The sequence below is a fragment of the Erigeron canadensis genome, chromosome 8, assembly GCF_010389155.1.
Source record: "Erigeron canadensis isolate Cc75 chromosome 8, C_canadensis_v1, whole genome shotgun sequence".
In the NCBI taxonomy this organism is placed as follows: Eukaryota; Viridiplantae; Streptophyta; class Magnoliopsida; order Asterales; family Asteraceae; genus Erigeron; species Erigeron canadensis.
Genome location: NC_057768.1, coordinates 49,463,159 through 49,477,640, shown reverse-complemented (window position 1 = coordinate 49,477,640; position 14,482 = coordinate 49,463,159). Strand labels below are relative to the sequence as shown.

General features: G+C 35.2%; 2 protein-coding genes across 4 annotated transcripts; both read right to left on the bottom strand.

Moving 5' to 3' along the window:
• Positions 1-1,540: 1,540 nt before the first annotated feature.
• Positions 1,541-4,147, bottom strand: LOC122580235 (lysophospholipid acyltransferase 1-like). Its single transcript, XM_043752512.1, has 8 exons — positions 3,819-4,147; positions 3,393-3,448; positions 3,063-3,283; positions 2,555-2,960; positions 2,355-2,440; positions 2,164-2,227; positions 1,939-2,057; positions 1,541-1,841 (listed from the first exon to the last, which is right to left on the bottom strand). Exons 1-8 carry the CDS (start codon positions 4,133-4,135, stop codon positions 1,704-1,706), a joined length of 1,407 nt encoding a protein of 468 aa, XP_043608447.1. The 5' UTR covers positions 4,136-4,147; the 3' UTR covers positions 1,541-1,703.
• Positions 4,148-5,881: 1,734 nt separating this feature from the next.
• LOC122611301 (plant UBX domain-containing protein 8-like) lies at positions 5,882-12,513 on the bottom strand. 3 transcript variants are annotated; one of them, XM_043784307.1, is made up of 10 exons: positions 12,228-12,510; positions 11,249-11,310; positions 10,596-11,139; positions 9,787-9,908; positions 9,491-9,689; positions 9,171-9,386; positions 8,972-9,103; positions 6,665-6,808; positions 6,534-6,590; positions 5,882-6,334 (listed from the first exon to the last, which is right to left on the bottom strand). In XM_043784307.1, the coding sequence occupies exons 1-10, from the start codon at positions 12,315-12,317 to the stop codon at positions 6,227-6,229; spliced, it is 1,674 nt and encodes a 557-aa protein (XP_043640242.1). In that variant the 5' UTR covers positions 12,318-12,510; the 3' UTR covers positions 5,882-6,226. The 3 variants fall into 3 exon arrangements, with proteins under 3 accessions (XP_043640242.1, XP_043640243.1, XP_043640244.1); XM_043784308.1 differs by having other exon boundaries at positions 9,491-9,680; positions 12,228-12,508; XM_043784309.1 differs by lacking the exon at positions 6,534-6,590 and having other exon boundaries at positions 12,228-12,513.
• Positions 12,514-14,482: the final 1,969 nt, after the last annotated feature.

The following is a 14,482-nucleotide window of genomic DNA, read 5'->3' as shown; positions in this document are numbered from 1 at the left end:
GGCCTTTATGGTAATTTTAACACACGATATATGAAATTTAAGTGGTTGGAGAGAATTGTGGTCCATTTATAGATACAACCATGTAATATTTATAGACTTACAAAAAGGTCCACACTAAAATTGCCTTTAAATGGAAAGAAAACAAATTTTGTTTAATTAGGAGTGTGAATGGGGTAATTGATTAAGATTAAATAATTATCTGGGATAGGTGTATCTTACTTATTAGCTTTGTACCCGCGCGATGCGGCGGGAAATAAGAAAAAAACGCCGGTCAAGTAGCGGGTACCGTGTTATTAAATGAATGTATGATTCACCTCAAGCGGTAGATGCCGATTTCTTCGGCGGGGATGGTGGGTTGTGGGGCGGCGGCGATGAAAAAAAAAAAGAGATAAGCAGGCGGCGGTGGATGGTGGTTTTTGGGGCGGTGGTGGATGGTGTTTGTGGTGGATTGCGGCGGTGGATGGTGGCATTTGGGGCGGTGGTGGATGGTGTTTATGGGGGGAGAAAATCAGATAAGGGGGGAGGGAGAGAAAATCTGGAATCGACTGAATATATGTGTGTGTAATGAGCGTGATGGAGAAAATGGAAAAAAAATAGGGTAGTGTAAGTTAGGAGGGCATAAACGACATTTCAAAGGTAGAGATGTTAAAAGGGAGTGGGATAGTTTGCTTATTAAGGAAGTATTGATCGATGTTTTAATTTGTTGGTACGTGGTGGTCTGTCGCCGGCGTCATATAGCTGCTAGCATACCTTTCCGGCCGTTTAACCTTTATTTATTTTCTTTTCAACGACGGACAAAGGATTTCGATCCAATTAGGACATGGATATATCTAATTTTGATGATGATGATCTTAATTCGAGACTATTTTTATTGATAAACCGATATTTTGACAGAATAAAATCAAAAGATGACAAAGTTTACCAAGTATCTTTTATTAATAGTTTGATCTTTTAAGGCCAAAGAACCGCTTCGAATCAAAGTTTCCGGTGATAGTGGTGTAGCTAACTTGGAGATGTGTAAACAAACTAACTTTATTTTAAATATTTTACTTTTATATGTGTAAGTATTATTAAAATATTAAAAATTAAAACGTCTATCAAAAGTGTATTAAATCACCTCTCTTATGATATAGCATGCTATTTTCAGAGCATTCATATAAAAGTTTTTCGTCTATATAAATTTCTAAATGAATTAGATGAATATTTATAATTCTGGAAAATTCAAATTATTAAATTATTTATGATTTTTTAAATAACCCACCCATGTTTACATTGTTAGTTTATAGTATCCGTAAAGTCCAAATCAGATCAAATTTAAAAGTAAAAAATTGTTTGTTGCCATAACAAGTCAAAATAAAACTATTTGTTCCGATAATAACAGAACAAAACAACAAGTTTTTGTTATTATTACGCCTAAACTAAATTAAAGGAAATTATGTAATTGAAGATCAAAAAAAGATAATGGTAAATACAGCCCCATAGATTATGGTTAACGTGCATAAAAAACACATTAAATTGTATCTTCATTACAAACCATTATAGTATTACATTTTGGAAATTTTCAAAGTAAAGGGAGGCATTTACGTTTTGGAAAGTAATGGTTTACACTTACAAATGATCAACAAAACCTTGCCCAAATAAAGAGCACGCGAAATTGGCTATATGAATTAATTAGTGTATGGTTTATACAACGAAGACCTTAATTACTTATCCTTTCGAGCTCTGGATGTGGCTGGTTTTGGTGTAACTAGGCTACCCATGACAATAACAACTACAGGAATGATTGTTCCGAAGTGGTATACACTCCCGTATGAAGTGATTGTTTCGTTCAGGCTTAATACCTGCGAGCAACACAAAAATTGTATGCATTAGAATGTCTGGACCAGAGCTGATCGATAACAAATATAAGTCTGCATCTGATCAGAATCACCAACTTACTATAAAACCAATAGAAGAGTAGCTTAAAACAAGCATCGTGTAAGCAAAGTTTGTAAGCATAATCATCTTCTTAAGCCCATGTTTACTGCTTGGAACGGATTGTTGCCATCTGTAAATGGCTGATCATACACAAAATATGAAACAAGGTTAAATTCTTATAATTTTATATTCAACCATATATAATTAAGAAAGTAGTTCATCAAGCTAGGCAGAAAGAATCAGTACTTTTGGAACCAGAAATCATCAAAGCAGACTGAACAAAGAATATGATGTACCCTGGACGTATACCCTGTCAAAGTAACGAATATTTGTTATCAACGCCCAAATTAGCCAGATATTAATTAGTCGATTAAGATAGCATATAATGGAGATGTGTGAGAACAAATTCAATCTTGACACTGCAAATGAACACTTACATGCCATATAGCACTAATAGTCTGTGTTGCTAGCAACTGAAAGAAACCAGGTCTTTTCCCTTTTTGAACAAGCCTGTCGTAAACATCTAAACATACATATACATGAAATTAACATCTATTCATATATACATCTAATCATGCATTAAAGTAAATAACACAAATGATCAAACGGGAAGCAAGTAGTAATATTCAAGACTCACAATGACGAAGCCAGCTACTAACATGTATATTCCACACGAGTGGTATCTCCACAGCGCTCTTTGCAAACTCAACACCCAAAATGTCAACATTTTTAGCCCTGTCCCATCGCGCTTTTGGGGTTAAAGAATTAGTCCATCCACTGAAACCCAGGCCCGAAAGAATCATAGACCCTTCTGAAACCGACCATATAAAATAATATTTCCAACGGGCTGTAAAACTGCACATGTACTGGTAGATCAAGCGTTCCATAAATGGCCAATTTTTATAGATAGGATCATTGAGCCTTGACACTGGATATTGGGGTTCTAAGTATAAGTACATCCACATGCATAAACCAGCTTGAAGAAGAGCTTTAATTGTTGGTTGGCAAGGTGATGGTGAAGGTTTATCAGACTCGACCCAAATCTAGCATAAATGTAAGATAACAGAGTAAATGGTTAAGAAGTTTAAGCAAGTAGAATAATAACATCCATAAAATGACTGATGAAAACTTGGTGGTGTACTTGCCCCTTTTCTTTCTGTCCAATCTAAATAATCTTTCATTTCGAAAACTGGACCAGCAAAGTGAATGCCACAACTGAGGCAGTATCCCACAAACTCTAGGAAAGAGGGTAACTTAATTAACCGATTTTTCTTCTGGGATTCGCTTAAGCCTTCCTCTCTTAACAACCCGTCATTATAGTTAATAGCGCAAGAAATCACTTTTAATGTTATAACCATCATTGATCCTACATAATATATAATCATATGATACCAATAATAATTTGCCTTTGAATGGAATAACACGAACATTTATTTTTTGACATATGTATGAGATAATTAATCAAGAGTTCTTACCGGTAGCATCGATACCTCCTTCTTTCCATGATTCCCCACTCGTGTAGTACGCATGGCTACATATTTGGCAAACAATTGAGAAAGATTAATAACATTGTTTTCAGAATTTTTTTTTAAATAGTATGTATCTAACAGCTAATTAATATGAAGAAAAGGATTTAAAATGATAAAAATGCCATAATCTTTATTATTGCTTTCAGGTTGCCTAAGGACTAATTACAAAACAGGTGAGACAATATTATCTGTGCAGGTAATATATGTTGCTATTTTGCATATATATATAACCCAAAAATATAGATTTATAGAACTATATGATTTTTTTTTTCTTGCAACAACTTTACTAATTGCTTGTAGTCTCAAAAAACGACCTTATATTATAAGGTCGTCAATCCACAATCATGTAAATGAATATTAATAGGTACGTACATTCCAATGAGGTAGCCCATTGCTAAGACGAATGTAATCAAACCACATTGTTTCCGACAGAGCACCATAGAACCATAACTAATGAAGATCAACACGAGGAAGTGCATATTGGAATAGAGGCCAAATGACAGGTAGGAAAGCACACCGCCGGTTAAAGCAGCGTACAAGTGTTTCCCTGTAGAACCACCAGGGACGAAACGGTGAAAGAAGCTTATAGGAATTGTGGCCACGAAACATATGAGGAATCGGAATATGGGAGGCGTTACTCCGATCAAAGAAGCCATTTCATCCATCTTCATATCTTTAATTTTATCCATGAAACATGGACACATTATTACAAGACACACAATAAATCAAAAATATAATTGAATCTTAAACAGAAAGGAGATAGTCATGCATGCATAGAAAATGGCAAAAGAAAGAGGATGCAGGGTTAGGATGACACGTGACTATCCATGATTGGATGGTGTGATCTGTTGGTCATTTTAGAGGCAGTTATAAAAGAGGGAATGTAATGAATTAATCATAATAACCCCATATAACAAACACACACACTATATAGACATAAAACAATGTTGATGGTTGAAGGATCCTATAGACTATAGTCATTGTCTTTTGATAACGTATACCTACGGATATGTTTAGGCTAAGGATTTACGTAACTTAATCCTTAGGCTACCAACCTATTTAAGTAACAACCTTCTCTTAGGCTACGGACTAGGAACTTAAACCGTAGGCTAGGACAACATGACGTCTATCTGACACTCCGTACTTCTCTTACACTGACTACATGAAGACAAGAGTTTGTTACACTAAGCGACAGATTCCTACAGCCATGGCGTCATGGTTTTGAGGACCAGGTCTAGATCCTTCCTTAAGCCCCTATAAATACCTCGCCTTGAATCTCATTCAAGGCAGAATGAAACACACACAAACACCCTCATATAAGCTTGGCGGCGTGCGATTATCTCCCTAATCTCACACCAGTTGGGAACCGCCAACAAGCCTTATTCAACCTTTAACCCTTCCTAAGCTAGATTAACCCCCTTTGAACTTAAGCTTATAAACTTGCTTAAACATCTTTTGATAACTAAGTTTTACTAAAGATGAAACTAAAACACAAAATGAAAAGAATTAAGATACAGCAACAAAATACCGATTATTTTACACAAACCAATTTACATGTTTGCAACTTACTACGAGGAAAACATTTTATATTTTGTTGAATGATGGCTAATCTTGAAATGGATGCATAATTGTTTACATTTCACTTTTGCCTTTGACAGGATGACGTAAGTTGTTACAGCTAATTATAACTCTTACTTTAACAATAGATTTTCAATAAAGAATGTGTGCAGACGGATGAAAACATATATTCAGATTTATATAACGTACTTTCAGACCAAAGTTGCAAGTAATTCAAATACATTTAAGGTGGACTATCTGACCTACTTGTTCCGATTCATATTTACTGATGTAGAAACAATACCCATATATATGGTCTGACGCTAGGGATATCTGGGTGGACAAAGATCGAGGGTTCCTTTAACCAAAACCAGCCTAATAACATGCAGCTACAAACAAACACAGATCACACTCACCACACCAAAGCAATAAGACAATGGCAAACTAACCTTAAGCCTAATACGTGTGATATAGAAAAACCAAAAATGATGCCCAAAGGAAAAAATTTGGTTTTAACAAAGCCCATCCAATGTGGATACAGAATCTCGCAAATGCACTTTCCGATAAACCATTCATCACGTATCAGTCATACTATTCTCTAGATCAATAACCAAAAATGTTCTGATCTTTGATTAGTCGGCTTTTACCAATGCCAAAGCAGGTTCATTGCCTAACTGGAGAACTAGCTAGAAAAAATGCGACCCAAGATCCTAGCAGCAAGACACCCTCACGCATTGAAATATCCAAGTGCAAACAGATACCAATGCAAACACAGTAGGGCTAATTATCGGTCCTAGAAGAATAAAAATGTGACACAAGATCCTAGCAGCAAGAGACCCTCAGGCATTGTAATAACAATGTAATTTTTAAGGCAGACGTATAAAAGTTTAGAGCATTAACAATCACCATCTGTAAGGTTTATAACTTTAGTGAACGCCATATCAACTTCATAAATACAGAAGGTACGGCGGCATACTCATCAACCATCAGAGCCCCTAATATAAACCATTGATTCTGCCATCTAACGTGCACATCCTGAGTTGGTTGACGAGACAGTGAACCACATATCAACCAAACAATATAAAATTCAATTTGAGGTGTATATATTTCAAGCAATGACCCTATGTTCATGTGGAGACAAACTATTTTATAATTTACATCATCATAATGGTTGGATCATCTCAAGTCTGATCCGATTTTTAGGCCGAGTTTTACAACCCTGGTTAGATTATCTCAAGAAATAATGCCTCCTGTTTGCTAGCCAAACCAACTTCGTTGAAGGTCAAGTTACGCTCTGTATCACTGAATGCACGCCGAGGGTATGGTCTCACCTGTGTAAAATATATATAAGCAGCAAAAATTATATTTACTTGAAGAGTGCCTACCATAAAAGTTTAAGGTTAACTAGTCTAATGCCATTATCTTTGATTTATTAAGTTATGAAACTTTCAATGTCTCAGCGATCTGACCACCAAATATATTGCATAGATGTAAACTTTTGGGTGACTAAATAGATAAACGAGTGAATACCAATCTATATGTGCTCGGCTTGACCACTCTGCCGACATCAATGAAATCGAAAAGATACTGCCAGGTTAAGGAGAAAAGGGTAAAAATAGAGAACAAACAACCGCATGTCATCATTAATGTAGAAATTCTACCTGTAACTTGTCGCTCTTCAGAAATCGACGGCCAAGACGGCTTCCATCAGGCATTCGCACGAGAAGGGTCACGGCATTTTCATTATCAGATGTAGGTTCCTGAGGAAGTGAAGCCTCCTTAGCTGCTAACTGCCTCTCAGCTTCCTGAAAATAGGAAATACAAAATTCATGAATTTTTAAACTCAAGTATAGAAACAATGACAAAACACACATTTAAACGATAGTGTTTTTGATTAGCCAGATCTCTAGTATACACTATAATTGAAAGATTAAAATTAATGGTATAGCCGTTCTAAAAATTAAAAATAAAAGAAATTAATGGTATAGGTTTAGGTTTGCGTTTGCACCCTTTAAGATAAACTTAACAGATAAACTTTATACAAACGCATAAACTCTGTTTAACAATGGAAAATAAAAAGTTCATTGTTAACTACTAATACTTATTAGACATCAAGACTAATCTCATCTGGATTGCTCAAAGCTTCAAGCCAAAATGTGGTATTGCAGGATAGCTGAATGTACTTATAGAATCAGCATCTTAATGCATCTCCTAAAATTACATAATTGCTACCCAAACTTTCTTCTTCAAGAAATAAATATGTAACACTTGTGCAGGTTCACGCATCATAAAATTGGCGTGGTCATCATGCCGAGTGTGCCAAATTAGGGTGTTCTGGATTCTGGAATTGGCAAGGGCAGACACATATATTAAGCAAAATTAACACACAAGCTTACTGCAATCACCAAACTCACCACAATACCTTTTATAATACAATCGCCCCCACTACCACATTGTCATCGCGACGACTACCGCCGCATTGCGCATCCATGATTCAAAAAATAATAATATGCTTGTAAAAAAGAACATGTGCTTTATACACGGTATCTCTCTGCAACTTCTTTTTTTTTTTATTCGTATCTTTCAATTTCATATTTGTGGTAACGAACTAAGATTTTTAATTAGAAAGCACTAAATCAGATAGAGATTGAAAAGCTATGGGGAAGGAGAAAAAGGTCAGGGACTCGGGGTGCATTCAGGAATCAGACCCCACCTCAGTCCATCTCTTTGTCATCTACAGCTAATAGTTGAGTGCTTAGAATGAAGCCATACTCCATTTCTCCCCAACCTATTAAGAAAACATCACACTAGCAAAACCAACGTCTAGGCTTAAGAGCTACTCCCTCTGTCATCAATTGGTTTTAGGGCGTAACCGCATCTAAGGCTTATATGTTGGGCATGTGGGCTTACGTTGTTCTTAACGTTACCACTACTTTTTATAGCATAAGACCTCAAACATTACATATACACATCCACAAACTTTCCGGAGGTGTCAGGTCTTAGGGATCCTCGAAAAGGTTATAAGCATAGTCACATAAAACGCTCAACTAGCCGCGTATCTCGTATTGGTACGAAGTGTACCGAAACACAATACGTTAGCGATCCGATCGCCAGTGGTACGGCGAAACCAAATCGACACGGTACGGCGAACCAAAAAGCAAACAGAACGCGTCCCATTCCCCTTGATACGGCGAACTAAATCGAAAAAGAAAACGACTCACTTGAAGTGGTACGGCGAACCACTGCCGTTTTGACTTCCCTGCTTCAGAAAAGGGAAAAGGAAACGACTTGTTTTTATGGGATTTGAGATCTGGTCTTTGATCTTTGAATCTGGATTTTATGTGGGTTGATTATTTTTAATTTTAAGTTAAGAGGAAGTAATAGAGAGAGTTGATACTGACAAAGGAATGGAAGGAAACTAGAGCTCTCTATCCTTCTTTTAATAATATAAATTTTTAGGGAATAAGGGTTTTTAAAAAGTTATGGGCTATAGGCTTGTGGTTCAAACTAATTTGGGTTTAACTAAGTCCTCTTTAATTTGTTTTTGAAATGTTCTTATTTTATTTAATTTTATATTTTAATAATGTATAAATTTATAAATTTTGTTTACTTATGTGATGACTTTTTGGTACACCGAACCAAATACATGGTACACTGTACCGTTTCGTACCACTTCGTACCGAAATGGGTATACCCCCTCCGTACCGAATTCGTTACCAAGAGCGAATTGCGTACCCGTATCACGTACCCGTACCAAAACGTACTACGTTTTATGTGACTATGGTTATAAGCTCTTACTAGGTCATCTGCCTGAAACATAATATTCATAATCTCCACATAAACCCTATACATGAGAACTTGTTTTCAAACAGTTTACATGACAAAAAAATTGATAAGTAATTAGCATTTTTGGTGCACTTTGATGTGAAAAAATATTGTGCAATCAGAAAGGTTCACTCAGCTATTACCTGTTCTTGTTCCAATTTTATCTTCGCCTCTTCCTCCATTTTCCTTTCTTCTTCCATAGCAGCTTCTCTAGCTGCCTGCTCCAGTAATTCCTTCTGTCTGTCGGCTTGCAATGATGCAAGATATTCATCATCCTGCAAAAAGTAGATAGATATTAGAAGGGACACTAACTTAATCACACTTTGGGTTTCTGGGGATTACCTGTTGCTCCCTTATCAAACGTTGAGCAGTAAGGGAGGGAGATGGAGGACGAGGAACTGATCTTGTGTAAGGCCCGGCAGTTCTATCCAAACCATTCCGCATGTAATGATGTCGGGTAGATGGTATACGGTATGTATCCTCTTCAGGAACTCCACCAAACATAGCAGCTTCAAGCATGACCGCTTCGTCGTGTTCTTCAGACGAGATACCTCCCCACTTTTAATTAACAAGGACCAAAATCGATAAGTAATAATACATGAGCCACGATTGTGAATAAATCGTTAGATTTAAAGTACAGAATTTATGAAAAAGAGTAATACTTCAGATGGGAAGTCACTATCGCTTTCTATGGAACTATTGACATTCTGTTGTTGTGTAGGACCCGAGGTCGAGCTCAAATTCACTTCACCCATGTTTCTAGAAGATACGCGTCGACTCCTATTCCTGACTAGAGGTAGTTCATCTGCATGGTCAATTTCATCCTGGATGGATAAGCTCCCAGTGTCCAACCTATAGTTCCTTGCATATTTTCAACAGATTAGAGTCCCACTTGTCTTAACGGTTATATGAAAAATACATAAGTATAAGCAGAACAAAATCGTAAACCACTCTTTACCTTCCATTTGATAATGATGTCACTGCCACGGCATCTTCAACCTCGACCAACTTAGAAGCTCTTGTCACTGATGGTCCAGCTTCAGATTCTGGTTCATGAACGGTGTTCTCTTGTTCAGCTGACTGTGAGAGTACCAACATTAAGCATGTAAGTAGAGAGGATCATGTGAGGCTCACGGTCTAAGGTTTGATTTGAGGTGGCAATTTAAACCCATTTACATACAAGTGCTTTGAGATGGGTCATACATTATGTCTAATGGGCTAAACAGGTAAGAAAAGAAGTTAACCAAGAAAGAAAACAGATCAAATGTATCAAAAATATTCGAGTGTATGTTTAAAGCATATAACCTTCCAAATCCTTCCATCTTAAGAGAAAATGGCATAAAAGGTACTCAATTTATACCATCTCATATTAAGCTACTACTTTGTTTAATTGTCAATTTAAGGTAGTTAAGTCAGGTTTGGTTTGAAATATAAGGGCCTTAACTTGACAATCGGAAGTACCTTGAAATGAAAAACATTTTGTAGAGAGCCTTTTTCTTACATTTTCCCTATTTAGAATATGTATACATATATGTATACATATATATATATATATATTACGGAGTACTATCTAAATTATATATAGGTTTATAATCAAATTTGACACAATAGTTACAATAAATAGAACTTTGGAACAAGGATGTCATATCAAACCGACCTACCAGAAAGTACCCAATTTGTACCAAATCATTTGATCCATTACCCAAGCCGTCCAACTTGTCCATTGTCACCTCTAGGTGTATTGTGATGATGAAATGGAGCCCAAACCTTTAAGGATGCAGATAATGCAACAGAGATTTCAGGATCCTCTGACTCAGATTGCCTCTGAAGTGATACAGAATCATCTGGTTGACCAATTTCAGCCTCACGTTTAGAGGCCTCAATTGCAGCTTGGATCATCTGCTCTTCTATACCATAGTCAGGTAAATGACTAATTGCAGGAGCACTCGGACTGAAACGTGAATCATGAGATACACCACCCAAGACACCTTCGTTCTGTTCACCCAGCCCTATAGGATTAGAGGCTTGAAGAGACGGAAAATCATCGTCATCAAGACTCAGGGTCCCATGAGTTTCAAAAACGTTTCTTGGAAGGGTCTCAGAAGCATCCTCAAATGCTCCAGAACCAGTAACCCCTCCACCACTATCAATTGTTTGTCTGTTCAAGTTTGGGTCAAGAAGGGAGAACGGGTTCATGGTATCTCTGGCAGAAGCAAAAGGTAAGAATGGTTGTCTATGAGTTTCAATTTCACTTGGCTCATCTACGTCCATGAAATCTTCCTGTGCATCAGCTACATTGGTTCCATGTACTCTGCAAATAACGAAATCGTTGTGTCAAGAAGGCAACCGAAAAAGGGTTTATAATCATCGTTTGCTAATTTGGTATTTTGATATAATTATCATATTCAAAGGTAACGGACATGTTTGTATCGCCTTCACTAAAATGCGAATTAACTGCTTGATTAAGATCGCCACCATGCTCCTGATAACAAATAAAAACAAACAAGTACAGTTAGCCCAATGCAGGAAAAGGATATTGACTGGAAAAAGAAAATACAAACTATTTACCAGAAAAGCTTAGTTAATAGCGTAAGCAAAGTAGTTAATAGGTTTGAAGTAGGCTTGGGAAATAAGCAGTTATAAATAATATATCATTTGGCAGCGCTTTCATTTGTTTACTAATTATATATTAATTGACTTTCGTTCTAAAATGGATTAGACAGATGGATTGTTTGTGACCTCGTTTATTGAAACCTAAACGATCTTGCCGGTGCAAAATACAAATTTTGACAAGTCTAAAAAATACAAACAACCATTTCATCCAGCTTCGGTAACCAAATAACTTAATTGGGAACGCAATACCATTTTTTGTGACCTAAGTGAAAAAAAAAAAAAATGTTCGAACACTCATTAGTGACAAATGAAAAAATACATGGTTATTCTCACACATAATCCAAAAATAGTTCCTTTTCCAGAAAAGCATGGTTAATTATTGCCATTTTTACTAGTAAGAAAAAAAAGAAAAAAGTTCCAGTCTTGAGTATTTAAAAAAGATAACCAATTTTAAACTTCATAAATTAAAGAACTTGATACAATTTCTGATACATGGCAATGATACATTACAGTTTTTATCTTTTTTCTAGAAACATATATCTGAGGTTTTCCCTTGTCAGGTTAACCGGGAAAGACGATAAGATAATAAAATTATATACAAGAACCGGTACATTCAATTACCAACTCAATAAAACATCATCAATCAATGATACAATGAATGAAACAAGAAGAATCTAACATAAAACAGTAAAGTATGAATCTTGGTGTAATTAAAATTACATGAATAAATAAATAAAAGGAAACATTAGATAGATATATAATAATGATAATAATATTAAAAATGACCGTGAGTTTCTGGATTGCAAGCGGTTCAGATGAACCGGTGATACTCATGAAGGTTTGGATTGAATCTTGATCAGGTACTACTGTTGCCATTTTTTATTTATTTTAATCGCAATCACTTCAGAAACACAATCTCACTTTTCGTATGAATTACTAATATGTTTGTTGTACAATATAAAAAAACAAAACAAAAAAAAAGTTCCAGGATCAAATTTATTTTTTATTATTAAAGAAACCAAAGAGGATGCTTCTTTTCGTTCGAGTGAGACGGATATCTTTTGTATCTCTAGTTTGTCTGGGTTGCGTCCTTTTTAACCCTTTTAATTTTAGATTGTAATATTTGACAACTCTATTAATAGGATGAGTATCCTCAATTATACTGTCAAAATTATAAATATTTCTAACCAAACTTTAAGATATAATCCTCAATCTTATATTTTGGTATTGATTAGACAAATATACCCTTTAATTAATACAGTAAACTAACAACATATATCCTATCATTGTTTCTAAGTTTCTTCATTTTTTTTCTTATTTTTAAATAAAGTTATTCTCTTATAATTCAATTTATCAATGTCATATTTGTTTCGAATAATGATTTTGATTTTGAAAACATTTTCTCAATCTCAACACAATCTCGACAATGATAAGTGGGTTACTGATGACCGTCGAGGGAGGAGGAATAGTGGAGGATGAAGATGGTTGTAGTGATGAGTGGAGGTTGTCGATGGAGATGGGGTGTTGACAGTTTATTGAATGAGCGGTGGTGTGGGTGGTAGTGTCCGGTGGGTATTTTTTTCAAATGGAAGTGGCTAATGGGTAGAGGTGGTGATAATAGGATGGGGAGATGGTGGGGTGGGTGGGTGACTGGATGCAGTAGACGAGGTACAAAGGTGGGGCAGGTGGTGTTCAAGTGGGGGGCGAGTGTGGGCGGCTAGTGGTTTTTCCGGTGGGTAATGTTCCTGATGAGTGGTGTACTACGATCAAGGTAAAAGAAATGGTAAAATATAAATTTTTAAGTCAAGGGGAGATAAAGGTAAGAGAAACTCTTGTAAGGATAAATAATTATGATTTTCAGATTTTTAGTATAATTAGTTGGAGGAGACGTGTGTTTTTATTGAAGTTTTCAAAAAAGTAGAAAGGTCATAATATAAATTATATTTAATGAAATTAATATAAATGAATATATTTGTATATTTATTTGACGAGCATGATACTCGCGCAATGCGGCGGCATTAGTGGTGACGGCGGTCTGCTTTATTAGGGATTTTGGGTAGTTACGTAAAGAGAAAAAAAACAAAAAAGTCTAAGGGCAAATAAGGTATTTCAAAGACATAAATATTTAATAGGGGGGATTTGTTTTATTAAGAAGTAGAGATAAGATTAGAGATATTTATAATTTTAAAATTTAATTGAGGATATTTGTAATTTTAATATTATATTTGGAGAGATATGTAACTCTTCCTTGCTAATAAAGTTGAAAATCTTAATTTATTGAATTAGAATTAATGATTAAGATATAAAGATAATTTTAAATCTTAACATTTATTTTTAATCTAATGATCAAGATGTCTTCATTTTTACAACTTATTGCCCTTTAGTTTACTTATCATTAGTGCCAAGAATATCAAAAAGTTTTAAACTTTTTTTTTCTATTATAATAGTAGAAGGGTATTGGTACGAAACAAACGTCATTTCTAAATGTTGAAACTTAAAATTCAACAAAATAAGATCTGTTTTAATATAGTGTAGATGCATGAGTGTTAAAAAAATTTTCAAAACCGAGGCGTCGAACTAAATAATTAGGGAACACCATATTTTAGGCTAATCAAACCACTATTTACATATTTTTTTGGTTTGATTCCAAGTTCGTTTTACTATTACTTTTTATTTATAAATCTAACTCACGCCAATATAATAACTTACATGACTGTAATTGAATCACTTGAAGAAACAAAGTAAACAACTACTCGTAAAAGACTATTACATAATCAAAGATAACACCTATATGAATTTTAGACAACCAAACTAAGTCTACTTATTGTTAAAAAAATTTGATACAAAGAAAAGGAAAATGGTCATGTATAATATTACTAATAGTAGGAGGACCTAGAAGATTTGGAAACGACAACAAGGGCCAAATAAGTTATTTTAGAATAATATTATACAGTAAAAGTAAATATATGTATGCAGTTACGGTAAATGGGAGTTTAAAGTCGCTTGGTGCTTCTCTAATGTGGCACGCCTCTTTTTGTTGT